The sequence below is a fragment of the Panthera pardus genome, unplaced genomic scaffold (genome assembly GCF_024362965.1).
Source record: "Panthera pardus isolate Hobbes unplaced genomic scaffold, ASM2436296v1 HiC_scaffold_13, whole genome shotgun sequence".
NCBI classification, from domain to species: domain Eukaryota; kingdom Metazoa; phylum Chordata; class Mammalia; order Carnivora; family Felidae; genus Panthera; species Panthera pardus.
The window spans coordinates 96887671-96907016 of record NW_026526688.1 but is presented as its reverse complement, the minus strand read 5'-3'; the positions used below and the strand labels follow the sequence as shown (position 1 = coordinate 96907016).

At 36.3% G+C, this 19346-nt stretch overlaps 1 protein-coding gene across 3 annotated transcripts in view; it reads left to right on the top strand.

Moving 5' to 3' along the window:
• INTU (inturned planar cell polarity protein) overlaps nucleotides 1-19346 on the top strand; it is a 96416-nt gene that overhangs the window by 24738 nt on the left and 52332 nt on the right. For all 3 annotated transcript variants that reach the window (XM_053901261.1, XM_053901260.1, XM_019419198.2), the window contains exons 3-4: nucleotides 8213-8298; nucleotides 18268-18471. In XM_053901261.1, coding sequence (XP_053757236.1) covers nucleotides 8213-8298; nucleotides 18268-18471 — 290 coding nt within the window. The remainder of the gene's footprint in view (nucleotides 1-8212; nucleotides 8299-18267; nucleotides 18472-19346) is intronic.

Below are 19346 nucleotides of genomic sequence, written 5' to 3'. Positions count from 1 at the left end.
TGATTTCAGAGGTAGGATCATAAAAGGTGATGCAGCCTCTGCCTTGTATTCTTGGAATCTAGTTGCCATTCTGTACAGGAGCAAGGCCGGTGTACACAAAGAGGCCATGAGTAGTACTCTGGCTGAGGCCTCAGCCACCCTGCAACATCAGCTACCACACATGAGTGAAGAAGTCTTCTGGATGACTCCAGCCCCAGCTGGCTGCAACTTTGTGAGGAACCCTGAGTGAGACCCTTGGCTAGTCAACCCCAGAACCAGGAAAGATAATAAATGGTGGTTGTTGTTTTAAACAACTTAGTTTTGGGGTCATTCATTATGCAGCAACGGATAGCTGGAAAAGAAGCTAATGCATGCTTACATTCTCTCAGGTCCTCAGCTTTCTTTTTTGTAAAATATGTCTAAGTTTTATTCTTTTCATTTATCAGAGGAGGCCAGGATTCATGCTTATGAAATCCTGCTTGGTCGTTGCCAACCACCGTAATTCTAGGTACCACGTGATGGGAAGCTCCAGCTAATGTACTGTCTGTATTTATCTGGGGCCTCTGCTCGGGACCTACTTGGACTGATTTATAGACAAATCTCTAAAATTCTTTTTACTCATTCCTCTTGAAACCTAGTAGAAAGGTGGTTATGGTCAGTGAGCATGTGCTTCCATGTTTTCTTTCCCCTGATCTTCACTCCTAATACCTAGGCCTTACCTCTAGGCCTGATCTTTCTGCACCAACTGTATGGGAAGAAAGAGAATGAACTATAGAGAGGAAGAAACTACTAGGTAGTCCTGTTGCTAATCTTTAAAATAATTAAAGATACCCAGGATGCTGGTAGTGTACTTTCTGACCTGAATGTGGTTACATGGATGTGTTCAGTTTTTGATCATTTATTGTTGTAACGCTACAATTTGTGCACTTTTATGCATGTGTATTGAATAACAATAAAAAGTTAGAAAAATGAGGTTCATGATTTCATTTCCATAATGGAAGCATTTATGATTTACTAATAGGTTAAAAAAAATTGTCAGAATAAAATGATTATTTCATCTTTGGTGCATAGCAAAACAGTTGGTTGATAAATAAGCCCTCAAAAACATTTATTGAATAAATGCATAAACTGTAAAAAATATGTGTAGGGAAAACAATTAGATGTAAATAGAAATACAGCAAAATGCTAATAGTGTTGGGTTAGTGTGGATACATTATGGTTGATTTGTTTCTCTATTTTTTCAGATTTTTAATTTTATGATTATGTTATATATTTTTAAAGTTACAAAAAAAATAAAGTTGATACTTTGGGAATAAATAATGGACTATTTTAATGTCATGGTCAGTTTGATAATCCCACAAAATGGAATTTCTCATTTGTTTCTTTCATACTTTCATTTCACACTGAAGTCTGTGGGTGAGCTCTGAGGTAACCCTATAGGCAGGAGGATCATGAAAACTTTGTCCTGGTAACGCAGTTTGCTGGGTGACTTCTGCTATTGTCTAGCTGGAGGATGACCCTCCTTTGCCTAAAGTCCATTAGCCAAGACAGTGAGACTGGTGACTCTTCATTCTGTCCTTTCAAGACAGCAGAACTCTATTCTATTCTGATTCTTCTGTACCTGGATTTGGGGGATTTTGCTGCATTTTTCAGTGCCATTTTTGCTCTTCTTACTACTGACTTGCATCTTTATTTATTTTATTTTTTTTTTAATTTTTTTTTTCAACGTTTTTTATTTATTTTCAGGACAGAGAGAGACAGAGCATGAACGGGGGAGGGGCAGAGAGAGAGGGAGACACAGAATCGGAAACAGGCTCCAGGCTCCGAGCCATCAGCCCAGAGCCCGACGCGGGGCTCGAACTCACGGACCGCGAGATCGTGACCTGGCTGAAGTCGGACGCTTAACCGACTGCGCCACCCAGGCGCCCCTATTTTTTATTTTTATTTCTGAGTTTTTCTTAAAGTTTGACAGCTGATTGCTTCTTGACTACCAGTACCAGCCTCCATCCCCAGACCAAAGCAAATCCTCTTTTTGCCTACACCCTAGAAACTGCATGTCACCTTGGTGACTTTTTCTTCTTCAAGATGACCCATTTTTGTTTAACTAGGTGTTTTTTTAAGGATTAGGAAGAATAGGGTTAGAGAAATCACACATTAATATTCTAGACACATACACCCCCGCAGATTGTTTCAGTTCAACAATAACACAAAGTTTTTATTTTTTTATTTCAAAGATTTTATTTTTAAATAATCTCTCTACCCAATATGAGACTCAAACTTACAACCCTGAGGGGTACCTGGGTGGCTCAGTTGGTTAGGTGTCCCAACATCGGCTCAGGTCATGATCTCACAAATTGTGAGTTTGAGCCCCGCTTCAGGCTCTGTGCTGAAAGCTCAGAGCCTGGAGCCTGCTTCTGATTCTGTGTCTCCCTCTGTCTCTGCCCCTCCCCCACTCATGCTCAGTCTCCCTCTCTCTCTCTCTCTCTCTCTCTCAAATAAATAAACATTGAAAAAAAGTTAGAAAAAAACAACTTACAACCCCAAGATCAAAGGTCACATGCTGTACTGACTGAGCCAGTCAGGTATCCCTAAAATTTTTATTTTAAGCTCTTATTATGTAACTTCTAATGTTCTCACCTGTGATCACTGAATAGCTTTTTTTGTATGACATATTGTGCTATTTCTCTTTTAAATTTTTTGAAGTTTTCTTTTTTGCTTTTTAAAAATCTTTTTGAGGTATAACATACATTCATAAGATGGACAAATCTTAAGTGTACATTTAGCAAATTTTGTCATATGTATATACCTGTGTAACTGCCACCCAGATCAAGATATAGAACATTTCCAGTACCCAGAAGTCTCCATGGTGCCTCCTCCCAGTTAATGCCCTCTCCCAAAGGTAATCTGAAAGTCAAGTTTTCTATCAATAGAGTTGATTTTGCCTCCTCCTCTTTTCTTATTGTTTTATTTTGCCTCTTCTTGAACTTCATATAAATAGAAATATATGGTATGCATTCCCGTGTGTTTATTTTCTTTATTATAATCTGTGAGAAATATCCAAGTTGTTGCTATATAGTATTCCATTGGAATGTACACTATTATATTTCCATTTCACTGTTGATGGACATTCTGGTTGTTTCCAGTTAAAACATTTGAAGTACTTTTTTTTTTTTTTTAAACCAAACGGGTTTTTTTAATGTTTATTTATTTATTTTGAGAGTGAGAGAAAGAGAGTATGTTAGTGCACATGAACAGGGGAGGAAAGGCAGAGAAGGAGAGAGAAATTCCCAAGCAGGCTCTGCATTGTCAGAGCCCCATGTGGAGCTCGATCTCATGAATCATGAGATCATGATCTGAGCCAAAATCAAAAGTCAGACACCTAGCCAACTGAGCTACCCAGGCACCCCTGATGTGCTTTTTTAAAAAGATGGATTTTTTTTTATGAGTATATAATGGATGGTTTTATTCTTTAATATTTTGCATGTTGTTATTTGATACACATTTTTATTTTCACCTTCTGTAATACTTGCAACATTTCAATTTTCTCATTGAAGGGAACTCTCCTGTGTTTGTCTCTCCTTCCTCACATTTCTTTCCCACATTTTGCCTGTGGTACTTGACTCAGCATAAAGGAAAGAAACTGAAGCAGTGAGTTCATTGGAAAGGTAGAATTTTAGAGTTTTTAGGCCTTCCTAGAGACCTTCTCATGCAGTTAATTCCTTCTACAGCTGAGTACCAAAGGGATTACATGATTTACCCAGGAACAATGGCAGTCAGTGATAAAGCTGTGACCTACAAGTTCTGATTTCCATTCACAAAGTTCTTTTACTTGCTGTGGTGTTCACTTGAAGGGGTGGGGAAGTGCCAAAGGATTTCTCTTTGAAGAAAAAGAAAAGAAATTATTTAATCCTTTCAAAGTGTAATTTGGAAATAAGGATTAAGCTACAACAATGTACTTTTTAAACCAATTAATCCATTTTGAGACACTTATCCAAAAGAACCTAAAACAGATCTGTAAACCATGGCCTGCATGTCATATCACGCCTACCACCCATTTTTGTACAGTCTGCAAACTAAGAATGGCTTTCACTTTTTCAATGATTAAAAAAAAAAAAACCAAAAGAACAATATTTTATTACATAAGAAAACTTTATGAAAGTCAGATATTAATGTTTATAAATAAAATTGTATTGGAACACAGCCACATTCGTTTATTGTTTATTGCTGCTTTCAAGCTACAGTTGCAAATTTGAGTAGTTGCTGCAACAAAACCATATGGCCTGCAGAACCTAAAGTATTTACTTATGTTGCCCTTTACAGAAGAAGTTTGCTGACCCCAAATGTAAAAGAAGGAAAAACTATGCGCATGAAAACATTTATTTAAGGGGCACCTGGGTGGCTAATTGGTTAAGCGTTCGACTTCAGCTCATGGTTTGTGGGTTCAAGTCCCGTGTCGGGCTCTGCTGACAGCTCAGAGCCTGGAGCCTGCTGCAGATTTTGTGTGTGTGTGTCTCTCTCTCTCTGCCCCTGCCCCGCTCACGCTCTCTGTCTCTGTCTCTGTCTCTCAAAATTAATAAACTTTAAAAAAGGTAAAAAACATTTATTTAAACATTTTTTAGTAATAAAAAATAAAAAAGCATGAAAATGTCAAACTGGAGTATGGTCATTTGAATTATAATTTAATAAATGTATGTGTTATTTGACTATTAAAATTATAATCTAAAAACAGTGTGGGGCACCTGGGTGGCTCAGTTGGTTAAGCGCCAACTTCAGCTCAGGTCATGATCTCACAGTTCATGGGTTTGAGCCCCGCATTGGGCACTATGCTGACAGCTCAGAGCCTGGAGCCTGCTTCGAATTGTGTGTCTCCCTCTCTCTCTGGTCCCCGCCCCTCCCCACCTCTCACCACTGGTGCTCTGTCTCTCTGTCTCTCAAAAATAAACAAACATTACAAATAAATTAAAAATAAATGAAAACAACGAACTAACATCAGAATTCTTACGACTTGAGAGGTTTAAAAGGATGAAATTCCTTTATATCTCATTTGTGCCAATATAGGTAAAGACTAAAAATAACTTGCAAAAATAATTATGGTTACAGTGCTGGGGTCATCAACGACTTTTCCAACATTTCTGTAGTATTATTTTCTGTTTTAATGAGAAATAAAAACCTTGCACTATTTCTTTTCCAGCCTCATCAGGTAATGTGATATTTTACTTAAACTTTTTGAATGATAGTTACAGTATATGAGTCACCATTATTTAAGGATTTCTAGAATGATAGGTTAGGAGGGACCTTAATTTTCTGCTTATGCCTGCATATTATAAATGAAGGATTGGTATTGAAGCTCAAAAAATACATAGTAAAGTTAATTCTCTCAAAACTTAAGAATTTTTCAATAAATACCTTGATGGCAAATACATTAACTTGAAAGTGTAAAATGGCAGTATGGTAACTATGTTTGAAAAGCCAGATTCTCTTCTCCCTGAAGTCAAATTCAGCCTAATTTAAATAACCAATTTAAATTCACAGTCTGGTCCCACACCACTGACACATACATATTTTCCAGTCTTTCTCCTCTAACAAGATTTATTGTTTTTCTCCAGCAACCTCTATGTACCTGTGTATCCAGATCTGTTCTTTATTATTTATAGTTCCTGATTCTCATTTGGTGCTTAGCCAAGACTGCTTTGTATTGTTAGGCAGGTGTATTCATTTTCATTTTGTATTGTTAAGCAGGTAATTTGTGCTGTGACAAATTACCACAAACTTAGTGGTTTAAAACAACACAAATTTATCGTCTTGCAGTTCTGGAAGTCAGAAGTCTAAGATGTGTCCTCTGGCACTAAAATCAAAGTATCCATAGGGCTACATTCCTCTGAATTCTCTAGAGTCCCTTTCCTTGGCCGGCATTCAGAGGCCACTGGAATTCCTTGCCTTGTGGTCCTTTCCTCCAACTTCAAAGCCAACAGTATAGTATCCTCAAGTCTCTCTCTGCCTCTGACCCTCCTGCCTCCTTTCTTATAAATACCCTCTGATTACATTGGCCCACTTAGATAATCTCCCAATGTCAACATCCTTAACTTGATTACATCTGCAAAGTCCCTTTTGCCATGTAAGGTAACATTCACAGATTTCAGTGATTAAGATGTGGACAACTTTGGGAGACCACTAATCTACCTACCACAGTGGGGATTTTTAGGTAAAATAATGAGTTTTAATTTTTTCTCTTTGTAATGGTAGTATTTGTTTAATGTAGACAGTTTAGAAAATATAATTAAGCAAAAAGAGAAAAAGCACATACACCCAAAGGCAAAATTTTTATATGTAGCTTTTCTTTTTCCTGTATTTATGTGTAATAGTTTTGTACTAAAAATAATTTCTTAACCTGTGTATTCATTTTGTATATAGTATAAATAGAACAGTAAACAAACTTTGGCATTTAGTTTTTCATGGGCCTTGGTACCCTTCAGTACACATTTGATATTAAGTAGGTGCTGAGAAATTGATGGATTTTCAAATGATTAATTTTACATTGAGGAACAAATTTAAGCACTGTGATAAACTGGTTTCACCTCTTTATATTTTATTTGACTTTGAATGTATCTCGATAAAATTTTCCACCAGCACAGACCATTTCTTACCTAACAATTCAAACTAATTCATGCAATTCATTTCCTTTTAGCCTTTGACAGTGCATACTAATGACTTCTGTGTCCTTGTTGAGAAAGAACTTTCCTGGAGTGTATACTGCCCACTGTAGTGATACGATGTCCAGGAAGCCTGCCATTTCTGAGTCACAGAGATACTGAGAAAAACTTGAGGAAAACAAATATCTGGGAGAGTGAGAAGTGGATATAACTCTTCTGTTATAGAAACACAAATTTTTTAGGGCGCCTTCATAGTTCAGTCAGTTAAGTGTCCAACTTTGGCTCAGGTCATTATCTTGCCATTCATGAGTTTGAGCCCTGCATTGGGCTCTGTGCGAACAGCTCAGAGCCTGGAGCCTGCTTCAGATTCTGTGTCTCCCTCTCTCCCTGCCCCTCCCCTGCTATCACTCTGTCTCTCTCTCTGTCTCAAAAATTAAAAAAAAAAAAAAAAAAAAGAAAGAAAGAAATTTTTCTACTAAACTTTTAAAAATATTTTGTATACTATACTCACTCTAAAATTAATTTTCATACCTGTTATGATGATATATGTATGGTTCCTACTTTGAGAGCTTTGTTAAACATGTTTTCAGATGATTACTCCCTGTAACATTATCTATGTTGTCCAAGGCTGTTCACTACATAAACATCCTTGAAAAAATAATTCAGAGCAAGGACTTTTAGTGCCTTAGCTTGCAAGATATACAAAAACATGAGAGATTGATGGAGAATTGTTTACCAACACTATTATCTATATACATGTTTATTATCTGTCTTCCCCAAAGCATATGAAGTTCCATGAGGGTAGAGATTTTTGTCTGTTTTATTCAATTCTCTATCTGTAGTGCCTAGAACAGTAAATGGTACATAGTAGGTGCTCAATAAATATCTGTTGGATGAATATTAATTATTTGGTCCATTTCCTAATGATATGATTGATTAGAAATGATAAAAAATAACCCTTGTATGTATATATTTCTATTAATAAAGCTCATTGGTATTTTGATATTACCTCTAATTATGTTGTAAAAGTAAATTTCCATTTTAACATTGATCTTTACTTTATGAAAGCCACCAAATTTAATAAACATACACATTTAAAGAAAAGCCATGGAGAAGGCGATTTTTACCAAAACGTGCTGTGCATTTTGTTATGATTGGGGCCTTTGAAACAAAGGCATAGATCAATAACAGCAAATACTGCAGCATACTGAGTTATGCCACATGGATTGAATTAAAATTTTAGCTAAATTTTTTCACTGTGGGTTTAAGTGAATAGATTCAGTTTTGCTAAGTGCAGTACTTGTCCTTTGAGTTTACATAATGCTCTCAAATTATATTCAAAATGAGAATATTCATCTCTTTAAATCTCCATAGGTTGTATTTAGTTATGGCACTGTGTTGGGCTGTGTTGTCAGAAAAGAGTGGAGTGGGAGCTTACCTCTGCTGCTAATGAAGTGTATAAAAATACATAATGAGTTCCATAGACTTTGAAGAGGTCAGAATAGATGCTTTTTAATGTTCTAATTCTAGATCTTTTTGGGTTTTGTATATTCATACAACCACCTTTGTTACTCTGTTTTCAGGTGATGTCCTTGTTGCTGTGAATGACGTGGATGTGACTTCTGAAAACATAGAAAGGGTTCTGTCTTGCATTCCTGGACCTATGCAGGTATGGACAATCTTTTTCTATATTCTTTGATGAATTAAAAATAAGGACATCTTGTACTGTTTTCTTTTTTTAAGATTCTGAAAATGACCATGTATAACGTGAATTACACTTACATACTTGACTGAGGGTTTTTGTTTTTTTTTATGTTTATTTTTGAGAGAGAGAGAGTGTGAGCAGGGGAGGGACAGACAGAGAGGGAGACACAGAATCTGAAGCATACTCCATGCTCTGAGCTGTTAGCACAGATCCCAACACAGGGCTTGAACTCATGAACCATGTGATGATGACCTGAGCTGAAGTCAGAAGCTCAACTGACTGAGTCACCCAGACGCCCCTACATACTTGACTATTTTAAAAAATTTGGCTCTTGTTAACATTTTTAGCTTTTGGAGATGATTCTAAATAGAGGAGAAATATCTACAAATAAAACTCCTCCTGGGGTGCCTGGGTGGCTCAATCAGTTAAGTGTCTGACCCTTGATTTCAACTCAGGTTATGATCTCATGGTTCATGGGTTCAAGCCCAACATTGGGCTCAGTGCTGAGCATTGAGCCAGCTTGGGATTCTCTCTTTCCCTCGCTCTCTGCCCCTCCCTGGCTCGTGCTTGCTCATTCTTTCTCAAAATAAATAAATAAACTTAAAAAAATTAAACAAAAAAACTTATCCTAAGTAAGCAGGAACAATGACAATAATAAAAAGATCTATAATGACTAACCTGTCATTATAACTACCATATATGTTGATGAAAATCCAGTTCCTAGAAAAGTCATTTTGAACAGTCATGGAATTTTCTTTTCTCTAATTTATTAAAATCACTATTAAGTTTTTTAAAATGTGGTTTTGTTTATTTTAAAAACTATACCATTTTGTTGATTTTTTTCTGTTATCTAGTTTAACCTTATTCCCAAGCTCTTATTTAGGTATTTAGTGAATTATTTTTCATTCCTTGTAGGTAAAAATAAATCTCTTTCATAATAGTTATTTTGATAGTCTAAGCATTGACATTTTGTATCATAGATGACATTTTTAGGTCCTTAGATGAATTTTTAAAGTGCTATACTTTCTATTTATGAATGCTTTGCTCTTGTTAGTATCAGGAATTAGCTGGGGTGCCTGGATGGCTCAGTCAGTTAAGTGTCCATCTCTTGGTTTCAGCTCAGGTCATGATCTCACAGTTTGTGAGTTCAAGCTCCACATTGGGCTCTATGCTGACAGTGTAGAGCCTGCTTGGGATTCTCATTCTCTCTCTCTCTCTCTCTCTCTCTCTCTCTGTCCCTCCCTGACTTGTGAGCTCATGTTCTCTCTCTCTCTCTGTCTCTCTCTCTGTGTTTCTCTCTCTCTGTCTCTCTGTCTCAAAAATAAATAAACTTTTTTTTTTTTAAAGTTAGACTGTGGGAGAATGAAGCAACTTTCTGGATTGATCAGGATGATTTGAGATTCTGAAATATTGGCACCTACGATGAAATTCTTTATTTTCTAAGAAATAACATTTCCCTTATTTCACTTTTTTCTCATAAAGCACACACACACCAAACATATACATGGATGCTCTGTAAAAGTAGCTATCTTTGGAAATGCAAAATGAAAGTGCTGGAATAAGTATGATAGCTAGTGACCAGCAGTGCTTAGGAATGAATAGAGAGATATCGATGGAGACAAGGTGGTGTTCGAAATATTAACAATCAGGCAGACACCAGCCATACTGCTGAAATAGTGTATACTATTGTCTCCTTTGGTTGCCAGATGTGGACAGGTCAGCCAAGGTACTATGGTTCCTCAGGGTGCTCAGATAGCAGCTACTTACCAATCAGTAATGAAGAATTATGTATTTTAGCAACTGAAACAGCTTCACCCAAGCAAACTGGCTGTATGTCAGCCCTGGGTAAGGGCTTCTCCTTTCTTGCCTCTGTCAGTTGCCAGTGTTTGCCAGTCTTGCCACAGTTCAACCATGTCTCTTCAGTCTTCCAAAAAAGAAAAATTATGTTTACAGTGGAGTCACATACTTACGTTTAGTTGTCATTTGCAAATTCAGCTATGTGCACTCAGAAGAAAAAGAAGAGGAAGAAGTAATGATTTAAATATTTTGGTCCAGTTCCACCCACCATTTACATGTCCTCGTTAAGTGTGAAGTAGGAGTCGTGTATCTGCTCTTTGCCCAGTTTGCGTTTTACAGCGTGAGCATCTTGCTGCATGAAGTGTGGTTCTGGATTTAAACACACACACACAACACACACACACACAGCTTTTATGTGCCAATATGTACATCTTGTACCTAAATGAAGAAATAGCAGTTTGTTTTGAAGATGGAAGAAAAACTGTTTTGAGTTGCTTGAATTTATCATATTGAGAGAATATGTTATGCTCCAATACTCTAGCACATTCTTGCCTTTCCTAATGTAAATTGAAAGTGATTTTGACACTATATAATTTGAAAATATAGTCCCGTATTAAGATGTGTATTATTAAAATCTTTTTATTATTTAAGGAAATAATTTTTTCTTATTGTAAAGGTAATACACGTTCATTGTAAAAAAAAGAAAACATAAGGGACAAAATATTTTAAAATCCTGCCACCTGAGGATATCTAGTATTAATATTTTGGAATACTTTATTCTAATTTAACCCCTTGAGTATAAACATGTATACATTTGTTCGCTTTACTAGAAGAATCGGTATTATACCTGTGTCATAGTCAAAAGCAGGCACCAGCATTTGGAACATGTCTTGAATAATGATTTAGAACATAGTTAAAATTCTTTTAACTAGAAATAATGTTTAATTGGTAAACCACGTTTTTCTTACATCATTAGTATTGAAAGTGGGGAAAACTATAAGCTTCTCTATACCAGCCATGTAAACTAGGAGGTTCAGGGAGGGTAAGAGTAGGCCTGGGAAGGGAACTAGTGTTTCTACGTGCCAGGCATATGTCGGTGTTTTGCTAATATTGTTTCCTTTAGTAGTTTCATTGATTCTTTATAACAGTCTGTAAGATGCCAGTAATTGTATTTCTATTTTACATGTGAAGAAAAAGAATCTAAGAGAGATTTAATGATTTCTCCTAGGTAGTAGAATTAATAACTCAAGGAACTGAAAGTGACTCCAGTGCACAATCCTTCCCTTTGTCACAAAGCCTGGGTGGGTCTTCACTCCTACTGGGTCAGAACTAACTGAGGTGAACTTATTCCAGAAAAAGTTGTTTTACCTGCTTTGTATCTATGGCATCTAAAACAGTTATTTAAGCAATAAGAGGAGAGGAATGCTAATTTATAAAGAATACCATAGGAGACTTTTTAGCATTTAAATTTGAAAATATCTAACAGCAACATTTTCAGCTTCTATTCAGGGTATAAAAATGGTCTGAAGGCTTCTTGTCATGTGACAGCATATGGCCTGGGAGATACCTACAATGTGGTAATATGGTAGGATGAGGTCAGATCTCCATTTTAAAACCTTGCTCTGAGCAATTTGCCAGATTCTTCAGGGCTTCAGTTTTCTCATCTATAATGAGAGTAGATTTGAGCAAATATATCTGAGCCCAGTTCCAACTCTGCAGTTCTGTGTTTGGTTTTTGAATAAGTTCTGTTACAAATAGATTCCAAATACCAGAATGAGATCCAGAGGTGAAGCCTATATGCTAGGTAAGATATAAAAAGCCCAAATCATTTTCTTTCAAAGCCAAGTTTTAACATTCTGCAAAAAAAGTTGTCTTAGAGTGTCCAAAAATTTAACTATCATGAAAGGAAAAAAAGGCTGGAGAACTATTCTAGACTAAGGCAGACTGAAGTGACATATAACTAAATACAGTGGCTAATCCTTAATTGATCCTGGATTGCAGTGGGAAATAGTCATATTGGGACAATTGGGAAAATTTGGACACAGACTTTGAGAACAATATTGTATTGAATATTCAGATTCCTAAATGTGATCATTATATTTGGTTGTGTAGGAGAATGCCTCAGTCCTTAGTACATACATGCTCAAGTATTTAGCAATGAAACATTAAAATGTCTGCAGATAATTCTGAAGTGATTCAGTCAATTTTTTTTTAATGTTTTATTTATTTTTGAGAGAGTGCCCAGAGGGGAGGAACAGAGAGAGGGGGACAGAGGATCTGAAGCAAGCCCTGCACCGATAGCATTAAGCCTGATGTGGGACTTGAACCCACAAACCGCGAGATCATAACCTGAGCCAAAGTTGAATGCTCAACTGACTGAGCCACCCAGGTGTTCCAGTCAATATTTTTTTAGTACATAGAGTGGGAGTAAGGATGGAAGGAGAGAGGAATATTACAGAGAAGAGAAGGAGAAAGGAAATGTAACAAAATGTTAAACATTGTTGAAACTGGATGAGGAATAATACACGGGTAATTATTATATTCTTGCAACTTTTCTGTAGGTTTGAAATGTTTTAAATTAAGAAGTTGTAGGTTTGAAAAAAAGAGGTTTTAGGTATTTAAAATGACAACAGAGGTGCAAGTACCCTTCTAATTACCTACTTTTGTGATTTTGATCTCCTGCCACAGCTCTGTGCACTTATTTATTCTACAAGCACATAATTGTGCAGGTAGTATACCACCCACTCCTGGCTTGATCAGGGTTTTTGTGTCCATATTTTGCAGTTGACCAGGGTTGATTGCATTAAGCACTGGGCCATAGTTCATTTTCCTGGAGATTTGGAGGGAGCCAACTCCTTTTAAGGAGATCAGCCTGTGGAACATTAGTCCCAGACTCTTACCTCTCAAGTACTTCTTAGGACCAAGAGAGGGGGGAAAAGTTTTCTTAAAGGAGATGATTATTTGGGTGGAATTTTTTAACTTTTATTATTTTCTTGTTACACAAAAGTGATATTCATATATGCTGTGGAAAGATTAAGAAATAGACTGGCAAAATTTTTAAAAATATGTATTTGGGGGCTCCTGTGGCTCAGTCGGTTAAGTGTCCAACTCTTGGTTTCGGCTCAGTTCATGATCTCACAGTTCATGAAATCGAGCCCTGAGTCACACTCTGCAGTGACAGCCCAGAACCTGCTTAGGATTCTCCTTCTCCTTCTCTATCCATCCCCAGCTAGCATGCTGGCTCTCTCTCTCTCTCTCTCTCTCTCTCTCTCTCTCTCACTCTCAGAATAAATAAATAAATTTTAAAAAAAAAGTGTAAACCTTCTCTGTTCTCAGAACCCAGAAGTAACCGTCTGTGTTGATATTTTATTTTTAAATTTGTTCATGTTTTTATTTATTTCTGAGAGAGAGAGAGAGAGTATGAACAGGGAGGGGCAGAGAGTGGGAGACAAATTATCTGAAGCAGGCTCTGCCCTGACAGCAGAGAGCCCTATGCGGGGTTTGATTTAACTCACAAACCGTGAGATCGTGACCTGAACTGAAGTCAGATGCTTAACCAACTGAGCTACCCAGTCTTGATATTTTTAAAGTGGAGGACTGACTTGGTCAGATTTGCATTTTAGGAATATTTCACTCTGAATGGGACTGGAGTTTAGGAAACCAGGTGACTGGCTTCACAGCAGTCAGAAGAGAGGTGATAAAGGCCTGAGCAAGGTTTTGGCTGTGGATATGGAGGAAGGAGTAGATTACATTTAAGATAATGTGAATTGAAGAGGATACTTCCTGCAGAATAAAAGGAAGTCCAAGGTGCCTTCCAGGTTTTGTCTTGAGTAACTCAGTGAGATTGTCCAAAAGAGAAGAGGATCAAGGGGAGAGAATTTGCTGACTCAGATAGACTCAATTCCTTCAGAATTTTGATGGAGGAACTTTCAAAGCTTCTGTCAGACAAAGGAGAAAGGATCAGACATGCAGATAGTAGCCAGGTGTTGTGAGAGAGACTGTGAGGGCCATAAGGCAGAAGTGAGAGACTGGTCAGCTCTTGGAGCTGCTTCAGATTCTGACAACCTCCCTCGTTCCCATCTCTGAAGAGGATGGCATGGAGAGAAAGAATTTGCTTGTTTGACAGAGGCTGAAGAGACATTGCTGGTTACATGGAAGGGTTAAAGTTAGAAGTAGAGAGGGGGTAATTAAGGAAACAAGATTTTGGAAGTGATGAGTTATAGAGAGCATGTCCTTAGACCCTGAGAAAAGGCACATCATCTCCTGAACTGGAAGGAGAGGAAGAAAGAAAGAATGGGCAAATTGCACACACACACAAAAATGTTTTGAGAGAGACCCACAACAAGGAATGATAAAACATGTCACAGGTTAACATCTAGGAAGGAACAACAGAAATGAAAACCCTTTAATAGGAAGTTTCATGTAAACTATTTTACATTAGATGTTTCTTAATAAAAGTATTTTTCTATAAAAAATTCTATGTATATCAACCCCTTTTTAAAAATAGCACTTACCTTTTAATTTAGTTGTCTCACCCATTTTCATTTTATCAAGGCAACCAGATATCCTGACATTTTAGAGCTACCTAGCATGTAAGCTTTTCAAAATGTCTGGCCAAAGTGTAATCATCTTTGCACTTGAAGCTAACTTTACTTAAATCAGAAGAATGGTGGCTAAAATAGTTCTTAAAAGAATTTTAATGGATGGTTCTGCGGTCTGTGTATTTGTTTGAGTTTGTGACATGGTGAGGGGAAAACGTCCTTACACCACCGAAAAGAAGTGCAGTTGTTTGCCAAGTATAACATTAGTTTTCAAGTATGTCATTTTTCACTAAGCATAGCAAACTAGTCTTAAATTTTAGGTTGTTGTTGCTGCCTCAAGTAAAATTAGTGAATTTTCATTTTGAGTTTACCACCTCATTTCCTTTTGTCATTTTTGGTTAGTTACACCTGGTTTTTTGACCTCTCCACCCACAAGAATCTCAGCTGGAAAAGATGCCCTCCCTGTGCTGAAGCATGTTTCTTTCTCTGAAGACCACCTTTCTCCTTGTTCACCACTGGTATGCATATCTCTTACAGACACTCCCAACACAGACCCAGCCTGTCTATCTGACACCTATTTCCCTAGGATGTCACTCATCATGTGCTCCCTGCAGTCAGATTTCTCCTCCCCCACTCCACTTATATATATGGCTCCTCGCCAAAGCCCACTGCTGAGGACAATCTCAAATCTCCCATCTATCCTGTCATGAGGTCTAGGTTCCGAATTTCCCCAAATTCTTAGGATTTCTCACATTTTCAAGGAACACCACCAAAGGCTCCCATATATTTTCTTTTGGACACACTTAAATTCTCATTCTCAGATAAAAGGACCCTCAACCACCAAGCCATTCACTTCATGAGATCCTTGTTCAAGGATTTTATATGTCTATGCTTATGTTTGTATTTCTGTTTATGCAGACATATGTTGAGCATTGCCCTCTACTACAGATGCAGCTCTCAGAACATAGTCTTTCACGCCATCTAATGCTTACCTGTTGCTTTTTTGGATCAAAACCTCACACCAAAGGGGTGCCTGGGTGGTTCAGTCGGTTGAGCGTCCGACTTTGGTTCAGGTCATGATCTCGTGGTTTGTGAGTTCGAGCCCCGTGTTGGGCTCTGTGCTGACAGCTCAGAGCTTGGAGCCTGCTTCAGATTCTGTGCACCTCCCTCTCTCCACCCCACCCCTGCTTGTGCTCTGTCTTTCTCTGTCTTTTAAAAATGAATAAACATTAAAAAAAAAAAAAAACCCTCACTCCAAATATTCTTTTTCACATCCTTCTAAGATCTTTTCTAAAGCAACATCTCTTCAGCTCTCACCGTCATCTTAAGTTTCATCAGATAATGCTTGATTGTTCCCATATAGGATCTCTAATTTTTTATATTTTTATTTAGTTTGCCTAATATTTCCCCCCCCACCCCCCGCCCCAAATATACCAATTTTCTATTCAGCCTTTTTTGGACACAGTGTTGTAATATCAAGAACCCATTTTTCAACATTAGGTTTATAGCAAACATGAAAAATTTAGTAAAGGTTTATCTTTTCTGTTTGGAATACAATTACATGTTTTGTAAAGAAAACCATGATTATCAGTCCTCAGGAAAATTTTATGAAGAATTTCTCCCCTCCTACTTTCAATACAGACTACTGCTGATCTTGACCTAGTTTCTGTTTACCTTAAATATATACATATTGATGAATTTAGACCTCATGTCTCTTTTCTACTTAATACCATAAATCTGAGATTTATTTTAGAAAAGATGTTTATTTAACTCAATCCACTTTAGGTAGACAGAGATAATTTGGTGCCCCTGAAATGCCACAGACAGACAATTACAGATAAGCAAAATGGAATACAATCATAAATAGTCCCTCCTTGCTAACAAAAAAGGACATTTTTCTTTTGGAAGGTTTTATTCATCAGGACAAATTTATTTTATAGTCTAATACTAACAATAATTAGATGGGCTGGTGTGATTATGAATGAATTTTTAAAAATAATATGCTTAATATTTTTTATGAAAACATATAAATATATAAAGCTCATTTTTAAAAAGAATGACTACATATGTTGGTATTCATCACATATTTAAAGTTGGCCTTAAAAATGGTAACTCATAATAAATTATTAAAAATTAGAGATTATTTATTACTATCTTGATAATAGCTTTTAAAGATTTCCCCTCAAAATATAACTTAATGTGTACAATTTTATCTGCTTTTAAATATTGGCTAGACATTCCCCCTGCTTTATTTGGGTTTGATTGACAAATTAAAATTGTATATATTTAGGTTGTGCATGATTTCTTTTAAAGGATGCAGTGTGATGATTTAATATACATATTAAAGTATGTTGAGCAGACTTCTTTATTCTTGATAAGCATGAATTTATCATCTGACTTCAAATTTAACCTAATTTTAAAAGAGTCATTACACTTTAATGTTTAAATGTGAAACTTTATGGATTATTACAGTTAGAATATCCTGTTTTACTCATCTATATTCTGATAAGATTTTAAACACAGGAATACTTTGTGGTTATATAGCTTATGATGATGTCCTTGCTATGCCAAATTAGCTATCTCTAGTGAAAACTTCTTTTAGTCAAGATACACACTGGTGCTTCTTTAAAATGAATGAGTTATCTTTGCCCAACTCATGGCCAAACTCAACTATCTACATCTCCTTTTTCAAGGAAAGGTAATTGAGAAGTGGAAGCTTCCTTTCAGCAACTGGAATGTGGATGGCCACATTCTGGCTCTTACCAATCTTGTCAACCATGAAAATAAAACTGTCTTGATAAAACTGATAATCTTCTCAAGGTCATGGTCCAAGAACCAGCACATTGATAGTTTTCCTTGGTCTTTATTTAAAAAAAAATTTTTTAACATTTATTTATTATTGAGAAACAGAGAGAAACAGAGCATGAGCATGGGAGGGGCAGAGAGAAGGAGAGACACAGAATCTAAAGCAGGCTCCCGGCTCTTAGCTATCAGCACAGAGCCCGACACTGGGCTCAAACCCATGAGATCATGACCTGAGCCGAAGTCGGACACTTAACCAACTGAGCCACCCAGGCGCCCCTCCTTGGTCTTTAATTTAAAGGACCTCAAAGAATGTCTAAGAAAAATGTTTGACTATCACCTCACTTGAAAGGAAAGCTAATCTGGTTTTATGAAGTTCCTTTTAATCCTAAATCTTCTTTTTCCCTTCTCCAGATGAATCAGTGCTGTCAGCATTCATAGTAATAGTGTTGCTGTTTTTGAAATTATGAGATCATATGAATTCTTGTTTTTCCATGGCATTTCCTTTTGTTGTCAGTAACTTAGAATACAGTGATTAAATAAATGAATTTTTGTACACATAATTATAAATTCTTATTCAATAAATATTTGTAATAATATGTGCTAGGCTAGGAGCTAGAGATAGAAATGTAAATAGACTACATAGTCTCTTCCATAAAGAGCTCATATTCTAGGATGATATTTAGATATACTGTGTGTACCTGAATATATATGCATGTACAGACCCTTTTTTGTGAAAACTGCAGCTGACTTTCCCTTGTTGAAAAATCAACACATTGTTTAATTGTTAAAGGTAAAACTGACATTTGAGAATGCATATGCTGTGAAAAAGGAAACAACTCAACCAAAACAGAAAAAGACACAGTCGAACACAAGTGATTTAGTCAAACTTCTGTGGGGAGAAGAGGTTGAAGGGATCCAGCAAAATATCCTAAACACTCCTCATATCGTTATGTATCTCACACTACAGCTTGACTCGGAAACATCAAAGGAAGAGGTGAGTGCCTTCTCAAAAGTGCAAAGGAAAAGAATAAGGATCTTTTATAGTCTTCCAGGTGAATAATAAGCACTTTTTTCAGTCATTCTGTGTCTTTATGGTTTTGGTATGTCTCTTACACAATCTTCTAATTGACAAACCTAATGAGTCCATTTATAGATTACTGAAATATTTGAATTTGTTTCTACCATCTTCTTTAAAAATTTCTATTTGAACTACTTTTTCCATAATATTTTTCTTACCTGTTATTGGTTGCTGTAGTCTTTATTTCTATTTTTTTAGTAATTGCTCTTAAAATTTTGTCATATTTATCTTAGCAGACTCTAAAGCAGTACCTTAACTCTTTTTTAAAATAATTCAAGGCCCTTGGTACACCTTAATTCCAATTTCCCCTCTTCACATACATGCTATTTTCCTCAGTATTTTCGTGCTATCACTTTTTTAAAAATTCCAGAAATTGGGTGTAATTATACTAGTGTTACTACTATTAATTATTGTGACATTTTATATATTATAAAATATGTAAGTAATACATTATAAAAATGCATATTTTATCCACTGTATTCCATACAAATGGGCCTTCTTTAAATTTACATAAATGCTTACCACTTTCTTTACTATCTTTCTTATGTCTCTAACTGTCCTTATTTGATCATTTTTCTTCTTCTTAAGACATATATTTTAGGTATTTCTTTTTAGTGAAAGTCTCTTGATGATAAATACTTTTTGTTGTTATTTATCTGATGATGTTGTTTCACCTCATCTTGAAAGGTGCTTTATAATTATTACTACAGTGTGTTAGTCAAAATAGGCCAATCGTTGTAACAACTCTGATGTCTTAGTGGCTTAACATAATAGTTTATTTCTTATTTCAA